The 14,645-nt window shown below is 37.7% G+C and overlaps 2 protein-coding genes across 3 annotated transcripts in view; one reads left to right on the top strand and one right to left on the bottom strand.

Moving 5' to 3' along the window:
- The window catches only part of XRRA1 (X-ray radiation resistance associated 1), a 139,720-nt gene extending 127,308 nt beyond the window's left edge, over positions 1–12,412 (bottom strand). The window contains exons 1-2 of one of the 2 annotated variants that reach the window (XM_051987108.1): positions 12,245–12,412; positions 10,399–10,489 (exon numbers count right to left, since the gene is read on the bottom strand). The gene's annotated coding sequence lies outside the window, so the exon portion shown is untranslated. The remainder of the gene's footprint in view (positions 1–10,398; positions 10,490–12,244) is intronic. The other variant, XM_051987109.1, reaches the window with a different exon arrangement.
- A 40-nt stretch (positions 12,413–12,452) lies between these two features.
- SPCS2 (signal peptidase complex subunit 2) overlaps positions 12,453–14,645 on the top strand; it is a 28,492-nt gene continuing 26,299 nt past the window's right edge. The window contains exon 1 of the mRNA XM_051987112.1: positions 12,453–12,728. Coding sequence (XP_051843072.1) covers positions 12,468–12,728 — 261 coding nt within the window. The 5' untranslated portion in view covers positions 12,453–12,467. The remainder of the gene's footprint in view (positions 12,729–14,645) is intronic.

Raw genomic sequence — 14,645 nt, 5'->3', positions numbered from 1 at the left:
AGGTTTTACTTCACACTCATTAAAATGGCAAAGATGATAAAACATGGAACTATTTAATGGTGGAGACACTTTGGAAAGACAGATCTGGTAATAGACTGATGATGGAGCTAGGAATTGTCTTAATTTCTGGAAAACTATTCTTGGAATTGTAAAGCTGCACCATAAAAAACAAAACAAAACAAAAAACCAAAAACAAACCATTTACTTCTTAAGATTCTCATTCATTTATTACCAAAGATTTATTATACCTATTTTTCTAATATTCTATCAACTCCTTAACTACATTCCTTTCTGTTAAATTTCCTTAAGTATGAAATAAAGATGCTGAAGTACCCAGTGATTATTGATGGAATTTAGGTTTTTCTTGAATTCACTTAACTTTTTTTTTAAGTACTTAGATCCTATGGTATTTGGTGTATATATTTTTAATATTGATATTATTCCATTAGCTATGATGCCTCTAAACAATCTATAATTTTCTTGTTTATTTTCTTCACCATATCTATTTTTATTATTGACTTACCTAAGATCAACATTGCTTTTTTGGATTCTGCTGAGGCATAATAAATTTTACTCAATTCCCTTATTTTCATTCTTATAAATCTTTATATTTTAAAGGTTTTTCTTATTTAAAAAATTAAGTCCTTTTTTCCTAATACATTATATAGGTAAGTTCATTCCATTCACATTCATAGTTATAGATGTTAAAGTTGTTTTTTCCTCTATCAAATCTCATATTTCTTCTCTTCCACTCCTTCATGTGAGATAATCTTCTTTTCAAATTGTATTCTCTGTCTCTTGTAGTCCTTTGTTACTCTTCATTGCTTTAGCTTGTCTCATTCCCCATTTATTTCAATGTATTTCTACCATTTTATGGTTTTTGTTGATCTACTTTTGAAATATCTTGTCCCCCCAAAGAGTTCATGAGATCCTTATTTTCCTGTTATCAGATAAAAATGTATTTCATGAGGTTCTTATTTTCCTATTATCCCTCTCCCTCCCAATAATCTCTCCGATGTTCTAATTACCCCCCAACATGGTAAATTTTTCTTTTCTTCTTCTTACTTTTCTTTCCCTGGCCTCCCTCCCCCATTTTGAATAAGCAAAATAGTATGCCTTTCTTTTTTTTCTCACTGGCTCTTCAAAACAGTGGTACTCTAAAGGAAGAAAATCAACTCTTTTCCTTTCAGTTCGATCATCACTTAGCCTTTTTGAGCTGTGAAATTATGTTTATCTTTCCTAATTAAGCTTTAAGAAAAAAATTTTTTTCCACTTGTGGCTGTCTTTGAAGTCTATTTATCTGTGTGTTCTCAAACAAAGAGGTTTCTAGAAGTCACTAGTTCTGTTATAAATTCTTTTTCCCTAGTAAGATTATATTTTATTTTTGCCAAATATTATTCTTCATTATAAATTAATTTCCTTTAGCTTTCAATAGATCATATTATAATATTTTCTTTCCTCTCTTTGTAGTTATTAGGTAATCCTATATGATTCTTTGACATGTGATCTTTCCTTCAATGTCTGCAATTATTATTTTTTGACTTGAGAGCCTTGTATCTTGACAAATACACTTCTTAGTTTTATCTAGGATTTCCTTCTGGCTTGTGACCTCAGGATTTAACCAATAATCACTTTGTCTTTTGTTCCAATGGTGGGCAATTTTCTCTCATAATTTTTTTAAAAGTACAATACAGGTTTTTAGCTTGTCTTTTTAGATTAATTTTCTATTCCCCATCTTTTGGGTTGATCTTTTTTTATGGTAGATATCTCTTATATTTCATTATTTTCTGTTTATTTTTTTTTCTATTGTGTTTATGTTTTTGATAAGAGTCACAGATCCTGATTTCAAATCCTAATTCTGCTATTTACTTAGCATATGTGACCTTGTATGTCATTTATTCTCTCTGGTGTATCTCATGGATGAAGTTGAGAATAAATAATCTTTAGAGTTCCTTCTAGTTCTAGATGAATGTTCTTATGGTAAATGAACTTTGGAGTTTATTCTTTTTTTATTTTTTTTGAGTATTCATTGCTTTACAAAGGTAAAGACAGTTATTTCACATTTCTTCCTTTGGGTCTTTTATTAGGCTTCTCAATCACTTTCAAAATCCTTATGACTATTTCATATTCTTTTCTAGGTTTATTGCAGCTTAATTTTCTTCCTATGTAGTTTTATCTTGAGATTTTCATATTCCATAGTATTTTTTTAATCTTAGTGGGAATTTTTCTTTTCTTAATCTTCAATCTCTTAGCTATTCTATACCTTGTCACTTTCCTATTGGGACTTAACTCTCAAACTTTACCATAAATAGCAGAGAAGTCTAGTCAGATCACTGTTAATGGGAGAGTTTACCAAGATTGAATGATGAACTCTAGGGTTCATTCTCTTCACTTACAATTTATTAGAAATTTTATTTTATAATCACTGATCTACTTCTGTAAGTGAGAAGCCCATAGCAAGGAATATTAATCACATGTCCTGGAGTGAAAATGGTAGTGGAGAACTGATAAACGCATTGAATTCTGAAGTGCTCAGTCAGGACTTCTCAAGACTATCCATTCCATCCCACCTACAAGAGTTAGCCAGATTCAAACTTTGACTCAGTATCTAGTATTACCATTTACCACAGTAAGTCAGTAGCACAAAGTGGGAGAGGTAGAGCACAGATGTAAAAATACAACCTTTATTGTTGTTCCATAACATTTTCTGTGAGCATTTCCTTGCAGGAATTTCTTTTCTTTCTGACTTTGTTACTGCTATTCTTTTACTATATCTGATATATTGTTTATTCTTTTTTAGGCTAAGGTAGTTGGACTTGGCCAGAATATTTTTCTTTACTGTTTTGCCATAAGTCCTGCAAGTCATTAATGTTTTTCATATATCTTTCACATTATCTCATTTCAGATCCACAACAACCAGAACCAGTTCCCAACCTACTTCCAATGGTATCTCTCATTAATCTCCTTCCCTCTGGTGAAACTGAACCAATCAATCATCTATAACCTTTACATCCTTTAAAAATTTGTTCATTCTTATTTTATCTCTGTACACATACATAAATTATATGTTTGGTCAAATATAGACTAATCCCAAAATTAGCAATGTCTCTAAAATGAAATTTCTTTGAGAAGACAAAAATATATAGACAAATACTAGAAAAGAATAACAATTATATGCCACAGTTAGATTTTATACAGCTGTACTTGGAGGGAAAGTATGGTTTATATTCCAATCCATATGACACTTTTGAATGAATGAATGAAATGTGATAGTAATTCCTGGAGTTTTTACAATTCCTTACAGTTTTCATATGCATTATAATATTTAATGAGATATAGAGGTAACAGCTGGGGAACTCACAAAACTGTTTCTGGTTCTTGCTGTCCTTGCTATGTGATCTTAGGTGAGTTATGATACTCCAACCTCAGTTTCTTCATCTATAAAATTCAGGGGTTCAGTAATCTTTTAATTTCTTTCTAGCTCTGATACTATATGTAATGGGATCTCTTTCAACCCTAATACTTTATAAGTCTAGGAAGTTGAGGCTCAAAATTAAATGATTTGTTAAAGAAATGTTAACAAAGTTAGTTATTCCATAGCCTTTCTTATAAAACATCCTGAGAGTCCTATGAACTTGGAATCTTTTAATATGTATAATGATACATCTTGGCAGATTGTGGCTTCAAATATACTAGATTTCGCAATAAAAATAGGTATTGCATTGTTCTGAATATATTTTCTTTGTGAATATGAATATTCTGAAAATGAGATGCTTTTAAAAGGAAAATAAATGTATAGTTATGCATATATACACATACATTCACACACACCAAATTCATTATCAAAATTACTTTTAAAAATATATGTGCAATGAAACACGCTTATATTTCTTTCAATTAAAAATGTTTGTTTTCATGATCATTTCTCTCTGTCTCCACCACTTTCCAAGTCTTTCTCTCATTAAAGCGTGATTATAAGGCAACGATCAGATTTTTCTAAGAACATTATTTAGAAGAGTACAGTCTATATTTAGAATATGATACATATTGAGAACACATGAACATACAAATATATATATGCATATATATGTACATACATACATATACATATACACATAAATAGAGATTATATAACTTTGGAGACTTTGTCTCAGAGACAAACAACAATCTATAAGAAAATTTTTCTGTGAACTTTCATGTTTCAGTCAATCAAGAAGCATTTATTTAGGCATCTACTCTGTGCTAAAGACTGTGAAAGGTGTTGAAGATAAAAATATAGAGAATGAAACAAACAGTGAAAACTCTACACTTAAAGAGGTTACATTTTAATGGGAGGGACAACAAACACAGATATATATATATACACACATACACATACATTTGCATATGCAAGCATGCACATACATATATGGATATATACTCATATGTGTGAGTGTACACACATTTGTTTATATATTATTATGTGTGTACATGCGTACATATATGAGTATATCCAGAATAAATATAAAGGGAAAATAGAGACTAGATTTATTATTTCATTAGTATAAGTGATTCCCAGGTAAGTAAGCTCCTTTTGCCAATGCAGGTCTGCAACTTAAGACTCTTAAAGAGCTGCCAGAGTAAGTATCACATTGCCAACAAATATCAGAAGCAAAACCTGAAGTCAGGTCCAATTAGAATGGGAGTGGCCACTGAGCCCAATCTCTGTGAATATAGACAAGGTGCCATCATGCAATTGTTTCCATCAAAGAGGCTATGAAGTCTGCTAATAGCAAGGATTTATATAGCTCTTTGATGTCTGCAAAGCATTTTATTTGTGTTTTAATCCTCAAAACAGCCCTGTAAAGTAGATGTTGCTATCATCCCTATTTTACAGATAGGGAAACAACTGAGGCTGAAAAACATGAAATTATTTGCACATGGACATGCAACTAGTAAGTTTCTTAAAGTCATAATGACATAGAATAAAAATGCCTTGATGACAGAGCATATAAAAACATTCTGAACCTAGTTCCTGGCTGCTAGGCATACAATGAATGGCAGCCTCTTTGAGTGGCTGGGTGCCTTCAAAAGGCATCATTAGTTGACCTTGATCTCTTCTCTTGGTTTGACTTTGTCATTTCAACCTATTTCCTTCTGCCAGACAGCATCCTGAGAGAAAGACAATGTTATAGAGAGGAGTCTTGAGCTTATTTCTCATCCAAAGATGATATGTGGCCCCAGAGATCCAGGGCTCAGAGGTTCTTTGCTCGCTTCATCTATTGTTTCATTTTAGGTGAAAAGATTGGAAGTTGTAACCTTGTGAATTTTAAAGATCAAGAGAGTGAACCATCCAAAGCCCAGGAGTCCAGGAGAGGAATTGATAAGAAGTATTGTAGCTAGTCCACATCATTGTCTAAGGAGCAAAAATAATGGACAAGGACCTTGAGGTCCTAGCCCAGCTATAACTGAGATGAAGACTTATATGGCAGTGATGCTATATTTGGACATATATTTGGTCTAGTCAGACTAATTCTAAGTAAAGGATCCATTAAATTTGAGTCCCCTTTCCTCAAAGACAGGTGATCAGTAAGAATTTGCATTCAAGATGTTGGAGGAAAATATTTACATTTCTATTCTTACTATAGCTTCAAAGTAAATATCTCTATGTAAAAGGTAATTGAAGACATTTGGTTAAATGGAATCAGAGCAATAGTTACTTGAGATTAATCATGAGGGAGGGAAACACACTTGGAAGGGCAATCAGCCAATGGTAGTAGAGAAGAGATATTCCAGTTTCTTAGGGGTATTCCTGAGGGACAGTGAACCCACAATCAACACTGCTTTAATTTTGACCCCTTTACCAAATTGCCTCTCTTAATACAAAATATACCCAAAATAATTTCAGGGAGAACAGTTTGTCAATAGGCAAGTATAATTTCATGAAACTTAGATGTGAAAATTAAGTTTATTATGAGAGAAATGAGCATGTTTATGAAACCCACAGAGTTCACAATGTACATAGAGGTTTGCATTTTTATAATAGCAGGACTACAGAAGAAAGTACCAGAAAGGTGCAGTAAAGTGGGAAAAGGACAAAATCCCTCCTGAAGGATAAGAGCAGAGCAATGGCAAAAATTGTATTCTTTTCCCATGGTAAATGCTAAACTATGAAGATAAGAAGGTCTACTTATCTATAAGGGTCTCAGCAATTTTTTAGCTTAATGCAGACTGACTGTTACCTGTCTTGACTCCCAAAGAGACATAAGTCCAGCTCTGGATGTAACAACGCATTATGAGTGCTCAGGGTTAAAGTTAGGTTAAGGTTTCATCCTTGACACATTCAGGGCCTCCTACTATCCTGGGTCCAGTGTTTCTAGAAAATATGGTCACTCAAGAAAACAAGTTCAGGAGACCCCCTTAACATTCCTTAATCAGTTCTAAGAGCTGGAAGGGATCAGCTAGGAGGTAGCTTGAGCTGAAACTTTGTTGGAATCCTAGTGTTAACTCAACTTGAAACAAGACAATAACTCAAGGGAGATGTTAGAATCCTAGTGTTAACTCAATGTAATTGATACAATGCTTGTGTTTGCACCTTTACTCATTGGAGTTCACACGTTTGGGAGATTTCAGGGTTTAGTATGAGATATCTGAATTCACACCTCCCTTGAAGCTCTTAGGGCCAGAGAGCATTCTGGGAGAAAATCCATAATCCCATTCTCTCAGAAGAGTCAGATATAAGCCCAGTTGAGAGAATTCAGATGAAATATATTGGAGAGGAGTATGCTGGGACAGATGCAGAGCACTCTCTCAGAGGCAAGACAGATTCAACTTGGAGCTGAATTGGAGGCTGAAGAAAGCAGAGGCAGAAGCAAAGGACAAAGGTGCTAAAGCTCTTAGAACCAAAGAGATAGGCCTCTAAGCTAACCTGGCTATATTGGAGACAACAAAAGATCTGAACTTTTATCACCTGGCTGTGTTTTGGGTGATTATTACTTTCAACTGATACTAAGGCTGCCTCCAGAAAACCTCCCTGAGAAAACTGCTCTCACCCAGAGAGAGAACCATCATTTTATATTATTTTAAAGAAGAACAAGAACACTATAAAACTTGAAAAGAACAGGTAGAAATTGGGGTAGGTGAAAGTATTTCTAACAGGTAGAAATTGAGGCTGAGTGAAAATATTTCTGGAGTGGAGCACAGTAATTCATCTTTCCCCCATCAGTAAAATCTATATTCCATGAGTTACCAAAGGACTTGTTATATTCTCTATAGGAAGATATAGTCACATGAAGACTCACTACCCTTAATTCTCAAGGAACCAACTCCACACAAAGAGTTAATAATGATGTGTATTGGGGGTGACTAATACATGGCTTCCAAACTGATATTCCTAAACCATAGGTGCATTAATGACATTCTTGGCAAACATATAAATTTCTCTTTGGGGCATTTAACATCCTTCACATCCTGGCTTCAAACTGTTTCTAGCATTATTATGTGTTATTCCTCTCTTGTACTCTAAAAATCAGCCAAATTGGCCTACTGTTTTTCTTTAAACAGGACCTCCTATCTCCCATTTTCAATATCTTTGAACTATCTTCCCTCCTCATTCACACTTTATTGAACCCCTAACTTACACGGAAGCTCAGCTGCTTCCTACTTGGGAGATATGCTGATCTCCACAGTTACTAGTTTCCCATCCCCCCTGTAATTAGTTTCTGAATACTTTGTGATTGCTTGTTTGTAATTGTTATTCCTCCATGTAAGCTCTTTAAGGAAACAGATTATTTTATTTTTGTATGTTCGATATATAGCAGAGTGTCTGGCACCCAACAGATACTTATTGAGCAAAGGAATGCAATATGGATTTATTGAGTATTTGCTAATGTGCCAAACACTGTACTATGTGTAACAGAAACACATAGAAAATGAGTTTCTTATTTCAAGAAGCTTACATTCTAATTGGGGGAAATAACACACATGGAAGGCTTAATAGGCAGACTCACACATCCTTATGGTTCTGCAGCAGGGCAGATGGAAAGACTAAATGGATTTTAAGGTTCAGTGGCAGAATAGACAGAACATCCAATGGTCTGCCATCTTACAAGAACTGTTATTTGGTTACTCCCTCTTTATCAAAACATTATAAGTAGCCCTATCTTCCTCATCGCCAGGAAGCTGAAGGGCCCTGAGCCTATGAAGAGGGAAGTAGGTCCCGAGATAAAAGAGAGATGGTGCTCCAGGCTCCCTCTTTTGGGAGAATGGATAAAGGTTATTTTACTGGGAAAAGAGAAGGGGACAATGGGAAATATGTAGTCAATCCTCAACTTTTATGTGACTAAAATGTCTAGAAAGTGGTCTGGAAGTAAAACAAAACAAATGTAAAGGGCTGAAACTCTGAGCAGATGCACTTGGACTAAAGGCTAATTACTTATTGGACAATACTCTATTAGCATATGCTTGGAAAATGGCCCACCCCCACTATTCTGTGCTGGCTGGATCTGTTGGTGTATACAGAGAATTGTAGGAGGGATTAGTGGTGGAGTAAGACAAGCCAGATTTACTTTTTGGGGGGAGGAGAAAGAAGGTGTGGAGATTGCTGGGTCCATTCCCTTCAATTCTACCCCTAAGACTAAGAATAAAGGCTTATCCTGACTCTGGCTGATTCTAAGGCATTCAGGATGCTAACTCGGCCTTCACAAACAAACAAAAACAATGAACGTTGACATTTTGAACTTATGGGAAATAAGGGGTTAAGTTTCTATAACAACCAAAAATCATAATCATTTGCCAGAGATTGGTGAAAATACACTTTTCTGCATATTATTCTTTATCACAAAGCATTAATTCTGTTATTATGTGCTTTTCCTAACCCAGTAATCAAGAAGAGAAGCAACACTGAGTAGGACAGGAAGTGTTGGGTGGCAATGTCAGAACCCTAAGAGAACCCCAAAGAAAGGAGGAACCTGCCATCTCTAATGTTCCTTTCAGCAATGTGGTTGAACTATTCCCCAGTGAAAAGCTGATCATACTGCTGTGCTAGGCTGGACAACAGTGGGAAGGTAAGCCGCTGACATAACACCTCTCATTTTTCTCGACTACACGTATGGGGAATGGTGGTTGCCAATTTGAAAATGAAAATGAAGTTATTAATAAAATCATGGAAAGTCTTGAAGTCGAGAAAGTGGGAGAATATTGATCAACTATACTATAATATAATGGTGGGTGATAGAGGGGCTATTTATTACATGACATGGAACAAAGATTACATTATAATAGTGTGTGATGGAGAACATTATCTAATACAATAATATAAAGATAGTAAGGTGTGACAAAGAAAAATGTTTAATAAAATGATATATAATAAGACTATATTAGGGTAGTAAGTAGAGGTAGCTAGGTGGTAAAGTAGATAGACTCCTTTTTCCTAGTTCAAATCTGGCTTCAGACACTACTAGTTATGTGAACACAGGAAAGTCATTTCACCTTGTTTGTCTCAGTTTCCTCATCTGTAAAACAAACTGGAGAAGATAATAGTAAATCACTCCAGTATCTTTAGCAAGAAAATCCTAAATGGGGTCAGGAAGAGTCACACACAACTGAAATGACTGAACAACATGATGATAAATGACATAGAATAAGTGTAAAGGAAGTGTAAAAAGTTTTCCTAAATAATACAACAATAGAATATAAAGGAATTATATTTAAAAACCTGACAATAAAATGTGAAGTTCTTTAATACAATAGAATTATAGGTCATTGATCATTAGAAAAAGGCAACTTATGGTACACAGTGAACTTTTAGTGCTTAGCTGGCCCTGGCAGCCTTTTTTTCTTCCTTTTTTTATTTTTAACATTCACTTTTTTAAAAATTTGAGTTCCAAATTCTTTCTCTCTCTCTAGTCCCTCTCCTACCCATTGAGATGGCAAGCAATATGATGCCAGTTATACACGTAAAACCATGCATCATATTTCTATATCCATGTTGCAAAAAACAGACAAGAAAAATAAAAACAATGTGCTTCAATATACAAACAATCTGCACTCAGAATCCATCCACTCTCTTTCTGAAGATGGACAGAATTTTTCATCACGGGTCCTTTGGAATTATTTTGGATCATAGAATAGTTAAGTCTTTCATAGTATATCATTTAATTATTATTGTTACTATGTACCACCTTATCTGGTTCTGCTCACTTCACTTTGCAACAGTCTTCATATAAGTCTTCCCAGGTTTTTATGGGAAACTATCCTGCTCATCATTTCTTAGTATTTCATCATAATCACAAACCACAAGTTGTTCAGCCATTCTTCAATTAATGGGTATCCCATGAATTTTCAATTCCTTGCCTGATGTCCTTTAAAAAGAAAAAAGTTGTTTCTGGGGGAAAGATTCAGCTGACTTTAATTTTTTACCTTTTTCTTTTTGCCTCTGGGAAACTACAGTTTCTAGGATATCTTCCTATATCACTGTTGTTCTTTTATAGCAGACACACGTGGCAATATCCTGTAGAAAAAAGTTGAATGATTGGAGATGGGATCCTACTCGGCAGATGGTAGGTGTCAGAGTTGAGACTCTTGCTTATGGATGCCAGTTCCTTCTGAAATGGATGGATGTCAGTTTCTTTCTGAAAGTACATAGAAGTAGCCTAGGCCAGGAGTTCGGATGAGTCCCAAACTGGAGATTATGGACACTATGGCGAAGCATCAGCACTTTATCCTCCATGTAGTCGCAGCAAAGCAACTCAAAAGAGATGTAGCACCCCAAGAACAATAGTTCGAAAATATCACAAGAGGTTATGCCCCTTCCTTCCCACAGAGTCTCTCATAGAGTCAAAAGAGGTCTTGACCACTATTTGTGGCCCTCTTCAATAGTTAACTCTATGACACCAATCTTTCCTCTGGAACTCTGTATTTGTGGGAGTGTATGCACATTTATGGTGGCAGATGTTTTTACTCCTTTTCTCACTATTTCAGTAAATATCTTTATGTTGCACTAATTGTGTACTCTAGCTGACTATTAAAAGATAGTTAACACTTTTTTGATATGTACCTAGGACACTCAATCTGCCAAAAAGAAATATTTTCTTTTCTTTCTCTTTTTTTTCAACTAGATGATTAAGGTTAGGTTTGTTTTTTTCCCCCACTTATTCAATATTTTATTTTTGCCAGTTATATGTAAAACAATCTTTAACATTTGTTTTCAAAACTTTATGAGTTCCTCCTTCCCTACCCCAACCCCATTGAGAAGGTACATGTAAAGTTATGAAAAGCATTTCTATAAAAGTTATTTTGCAAAAGAAATCATAGCCCCCCCCAAAAAAAAAAAAAACCTTTGAGAAAAATAAAGTTTAAAAAAATGTGTGCTTCAATCTGTATTCAGACACAATCAATTCTTTTTCTGACTGTGGACAGCATTTTTCATCATAAGTCCTTCAGAGTAGTTTTGGATCATTGTATTGCTGAGAATAACAGTCATTCCCAGCTGATCATCCCACAGTGTTGCTATTACTTTGTACATAGCACAGGGAAATCTTTTCTTAACCACTTTTAAATCACTATGTTCCAGGCACTCTGTTAAGCTTGATATAAGAAAAGGGAAAAACAGAGTCCCTTGTTTCAAGGAGTTCACCTCCTAATGGAGGGAACAATACACAAATAACTACGTGTACATACCGGATGTGTATACACCAGATATATACTGTTAATGAGATGCGAAGGCACTGAGTGTGTGTGTGTGGGGGGGGGGGGGGGGGGGAGGGGTAAGAAAAGATTTTGAATAGAAAGTGACAAATTAATTGGGATTTGAAGGAAGCCAGGGAAGCCAGGAAAGGAGATGAGAGGGAGAGCACAGCAAACAATGGGGGACAGCCAAGGAAAAGTTACGGAGTTGGATGGAGATGGGAAAGTCACTGGAGACCCTGTTAAGGGTAGGGGGAAGACTGTGGTATAAGAACACTGGAAAGGTAGGAGGGGGCCAAATGGGGAAGGGTTTTGAATGCCAGTCACTACCAGGTGACAGGATTGCCCAAAAGAGGGGGGTCGGTCACAGAGCCTACGTTACTGTAAAGGTGGGTCTAACGCTACTGTGACTACCTGGGAAATGTGAGATACAGCGGAGCAAGACCAGTTTAAGCAGCCCCAGTCAAGATTACAAACGCGATTCTGGGCCATCGCCTCCCCTTCTGCCTTCCCTCCCTCACACTCCTTCCCTTTCCAAATCCCCTCCCCACTTCGAGTTGCCAAAACTTTCAAGTCGCACCTGACCCGGCAGCGTCTCCTCCTCCTACCACGCTCCCGGGAAGGAGAAGTACAGTGGTTCAGTCGCTTTTTTCTCCTCCGTGGCCGGAGCCGGGGCCCCGGCCGGGACCGGGCTTGCTTGTCGGCGGCGCCATTCCCTTCCTCGCCCCTTAGCAACCAGGACGCCACGGGGCCTAGTCTCCAGCAACCGGAGGTCGAGTCTGAACGAGACTACAAATCCCAAGATGCCACGCGGTCAGCTTCCGCTGACGATATCCGGAGGTCGATCGAACTACGGATCCCGTCGGGCCGCGCGCGGGGCGTCGGCGTCAGCCAATGGGCTGGAGACAAGTAGGAGAGGAGGGAGAGAGAGAGACAAGATGGCTGCGGCGGCCGCGGCTGGGGCTACTCCGCTACCCGTGGCGGCGTCTGCGACTGGGACATCGACCCCGCCGTCTCAGTCCCCGGGCCGAGGCGGCAGCAACAAGAGCGGGTTGTTGGAGAAGGTGAGAAGCCGGGCCTGGAGGCCAAGCCCGACCGTAATAGCTTGAGCTGGGACCTCTGACCTCGCTTCTTCCGCCCAGTCCCCTGCCCTTCCTCCTCCTTCTCTCCTGGGGGCCCGCGCCCCTGTCCTCTCCCACCCGCCTCACTTTCTGACTCTGACCCTGCTCTCTCTGCACCACCCCCAGCCCCCGCTGCCTTCCTCCTTCCGCTCTTTCTGGCTGTTCTCCTTTCTTTTCCTTGCACTCCAGCTCCTCCTGTCCTCTTTCCACGGCCCCCATCTCCTCCTCTGTTCCTTCTCTCTTTAGCCTATCTTTTCCTTTCTCTTGTCCCCGTCCCCTTGCCCTGTCCCTCCTCAGCACCCCACCTGCTTCGTTCCCTTTTTCCATCTCTCTTCCTGTTCCTTCTCTCTACCCCCATCTCCTTTTCTGTCCTATTTGTACCTCTTCTCTTCCTGCCTCCTCTTCTCTCTCCCCTGCACCTTATTTCCTCCTATTTATCCCTGTATCCCTCTTGCCTTTTCTGCATTCCGTCTCCTCCCCCAGGCTTTCTCTAAACTTCATCTCCTCTATCTCTATTTATCTTCTTCTGTCTCTTCTCCCCCACTCATTCTTCCTCCTGTCTCCTTTCTTTCCATTTTTTTCTCCTGCCTCTCATCTTTCTCCTTCACCCCCACTTCATCTCCTCTTCCTCCCCATCTGGACTCTTCCTACCTCCTCTCTTCTCACCCAATCCTGTCTACTCTCTGCTTTCTCACCCCCACACCCCATCTCCTACACCTTCTTCCTCTTTTCCTCCCTACCCTATTTCTCCCTACATCATTTTTCTTTTCTTTCTGCTTCCTCCCTTGCACTCCTGCCTCATCTCCTCCTGTTTCTTTTGTTCACTAAACTCATTCCTCCCCCCCAACTGTCTTCAGTCCTCTTCTCTCATTTCCTTTTCTTGGCCTCTCCCTTTTTCACCCCCAACAGCCTTCTCTTCCCTATCCCATGTGGTTCTCTTTATTTTCCCCTTGAAATCCTTATCCTCTTTCCTCATTCATTATTCTATTGTTCCCCTTTCAGAGTTTTCTTCACCTGAGTCCATCCTGCCTTCTGTGGAGCTATAACATGTTTTTGTGCTCAGAATGCCTCTTGAAACCTTCCTTTTGGTAGGGGGAATTGACCCATTCTTTGTCTAGTGATCTTTGAGGTTAGACTATTTCAATGTTTTTTTCTCATCAGGACTGCTTTTTCAGTTTATGTGATGGTCTGGATTGAAAGTCATGAGAATAAGTTATAGGACCCTTGTGTCTAGCCAGTGGCTTAGGGGCTCTCTGAAGGAAAAAAGGAGAAAAAACCAACATGATTCAAGTCCCTGAAGCAGATGTTAGTAACTTTCGTCATAGTGGCCTTCTCTATAAATGTACTAACATGTCTTAGGAAATATGGTAGGAGAAAAGCAGACTGTTTGGAAAATAAATATTGGAAGAAACCTTTTGTATGAAGTGGGGTATGGGTGGTCTGAAGCTTGTAATACTACTCAAAGCTAGCAACAACCCTTAAGATTTTGAGGTTTATTTTTCTTTTTTAAATGAAAAAATCTCTCTGCCACATGTCTGACAGCCTTTAACAAATAGACTGTCTCCTCAACATATATCCTGTCTTTCAGTCAGACTGGTTTCCTCATTATTAGTCATAAATTATTTATTAAACACTATAGACAATAGAAATGTAAAGACAAAAGATAAAGACTTTGTCCTGGGTACATGTGTAAGTATGTATAACATAAATACAAGGCATATTATATAGGGGAATGTACTAGTAGCTTGAATGATGGGAGCTGGTCATTAAAGGCTTCCAGATCAGAAAGCAAAATCACCTAAGACTTGAAGGAAATAAGAACTTCAAAGAGGTAAGGAAGGAATGTACTCTAGGCATAAA

The sequence above is a fragment of the Antechinus flavipes genome, chromosome 3 (genome assembly GCF_016432865.1).
Source record: "Antechinus flavipes isolate AdamAnt ecotype Samford, QLD, Australia chromosome 3, AdamAnt_v2, whole genome shotgun sequence".
NCBI lineage: Eukaryota > Metazoa > Chordata > Mammalia > Dasyuromorphia > Dasyuridae > Antechinus > Antechinus flavipes.
Note: the sequence above shows the minus strand (reverse complement) of the source record. Positions and strands in the feature narration are given on the sequence as shown.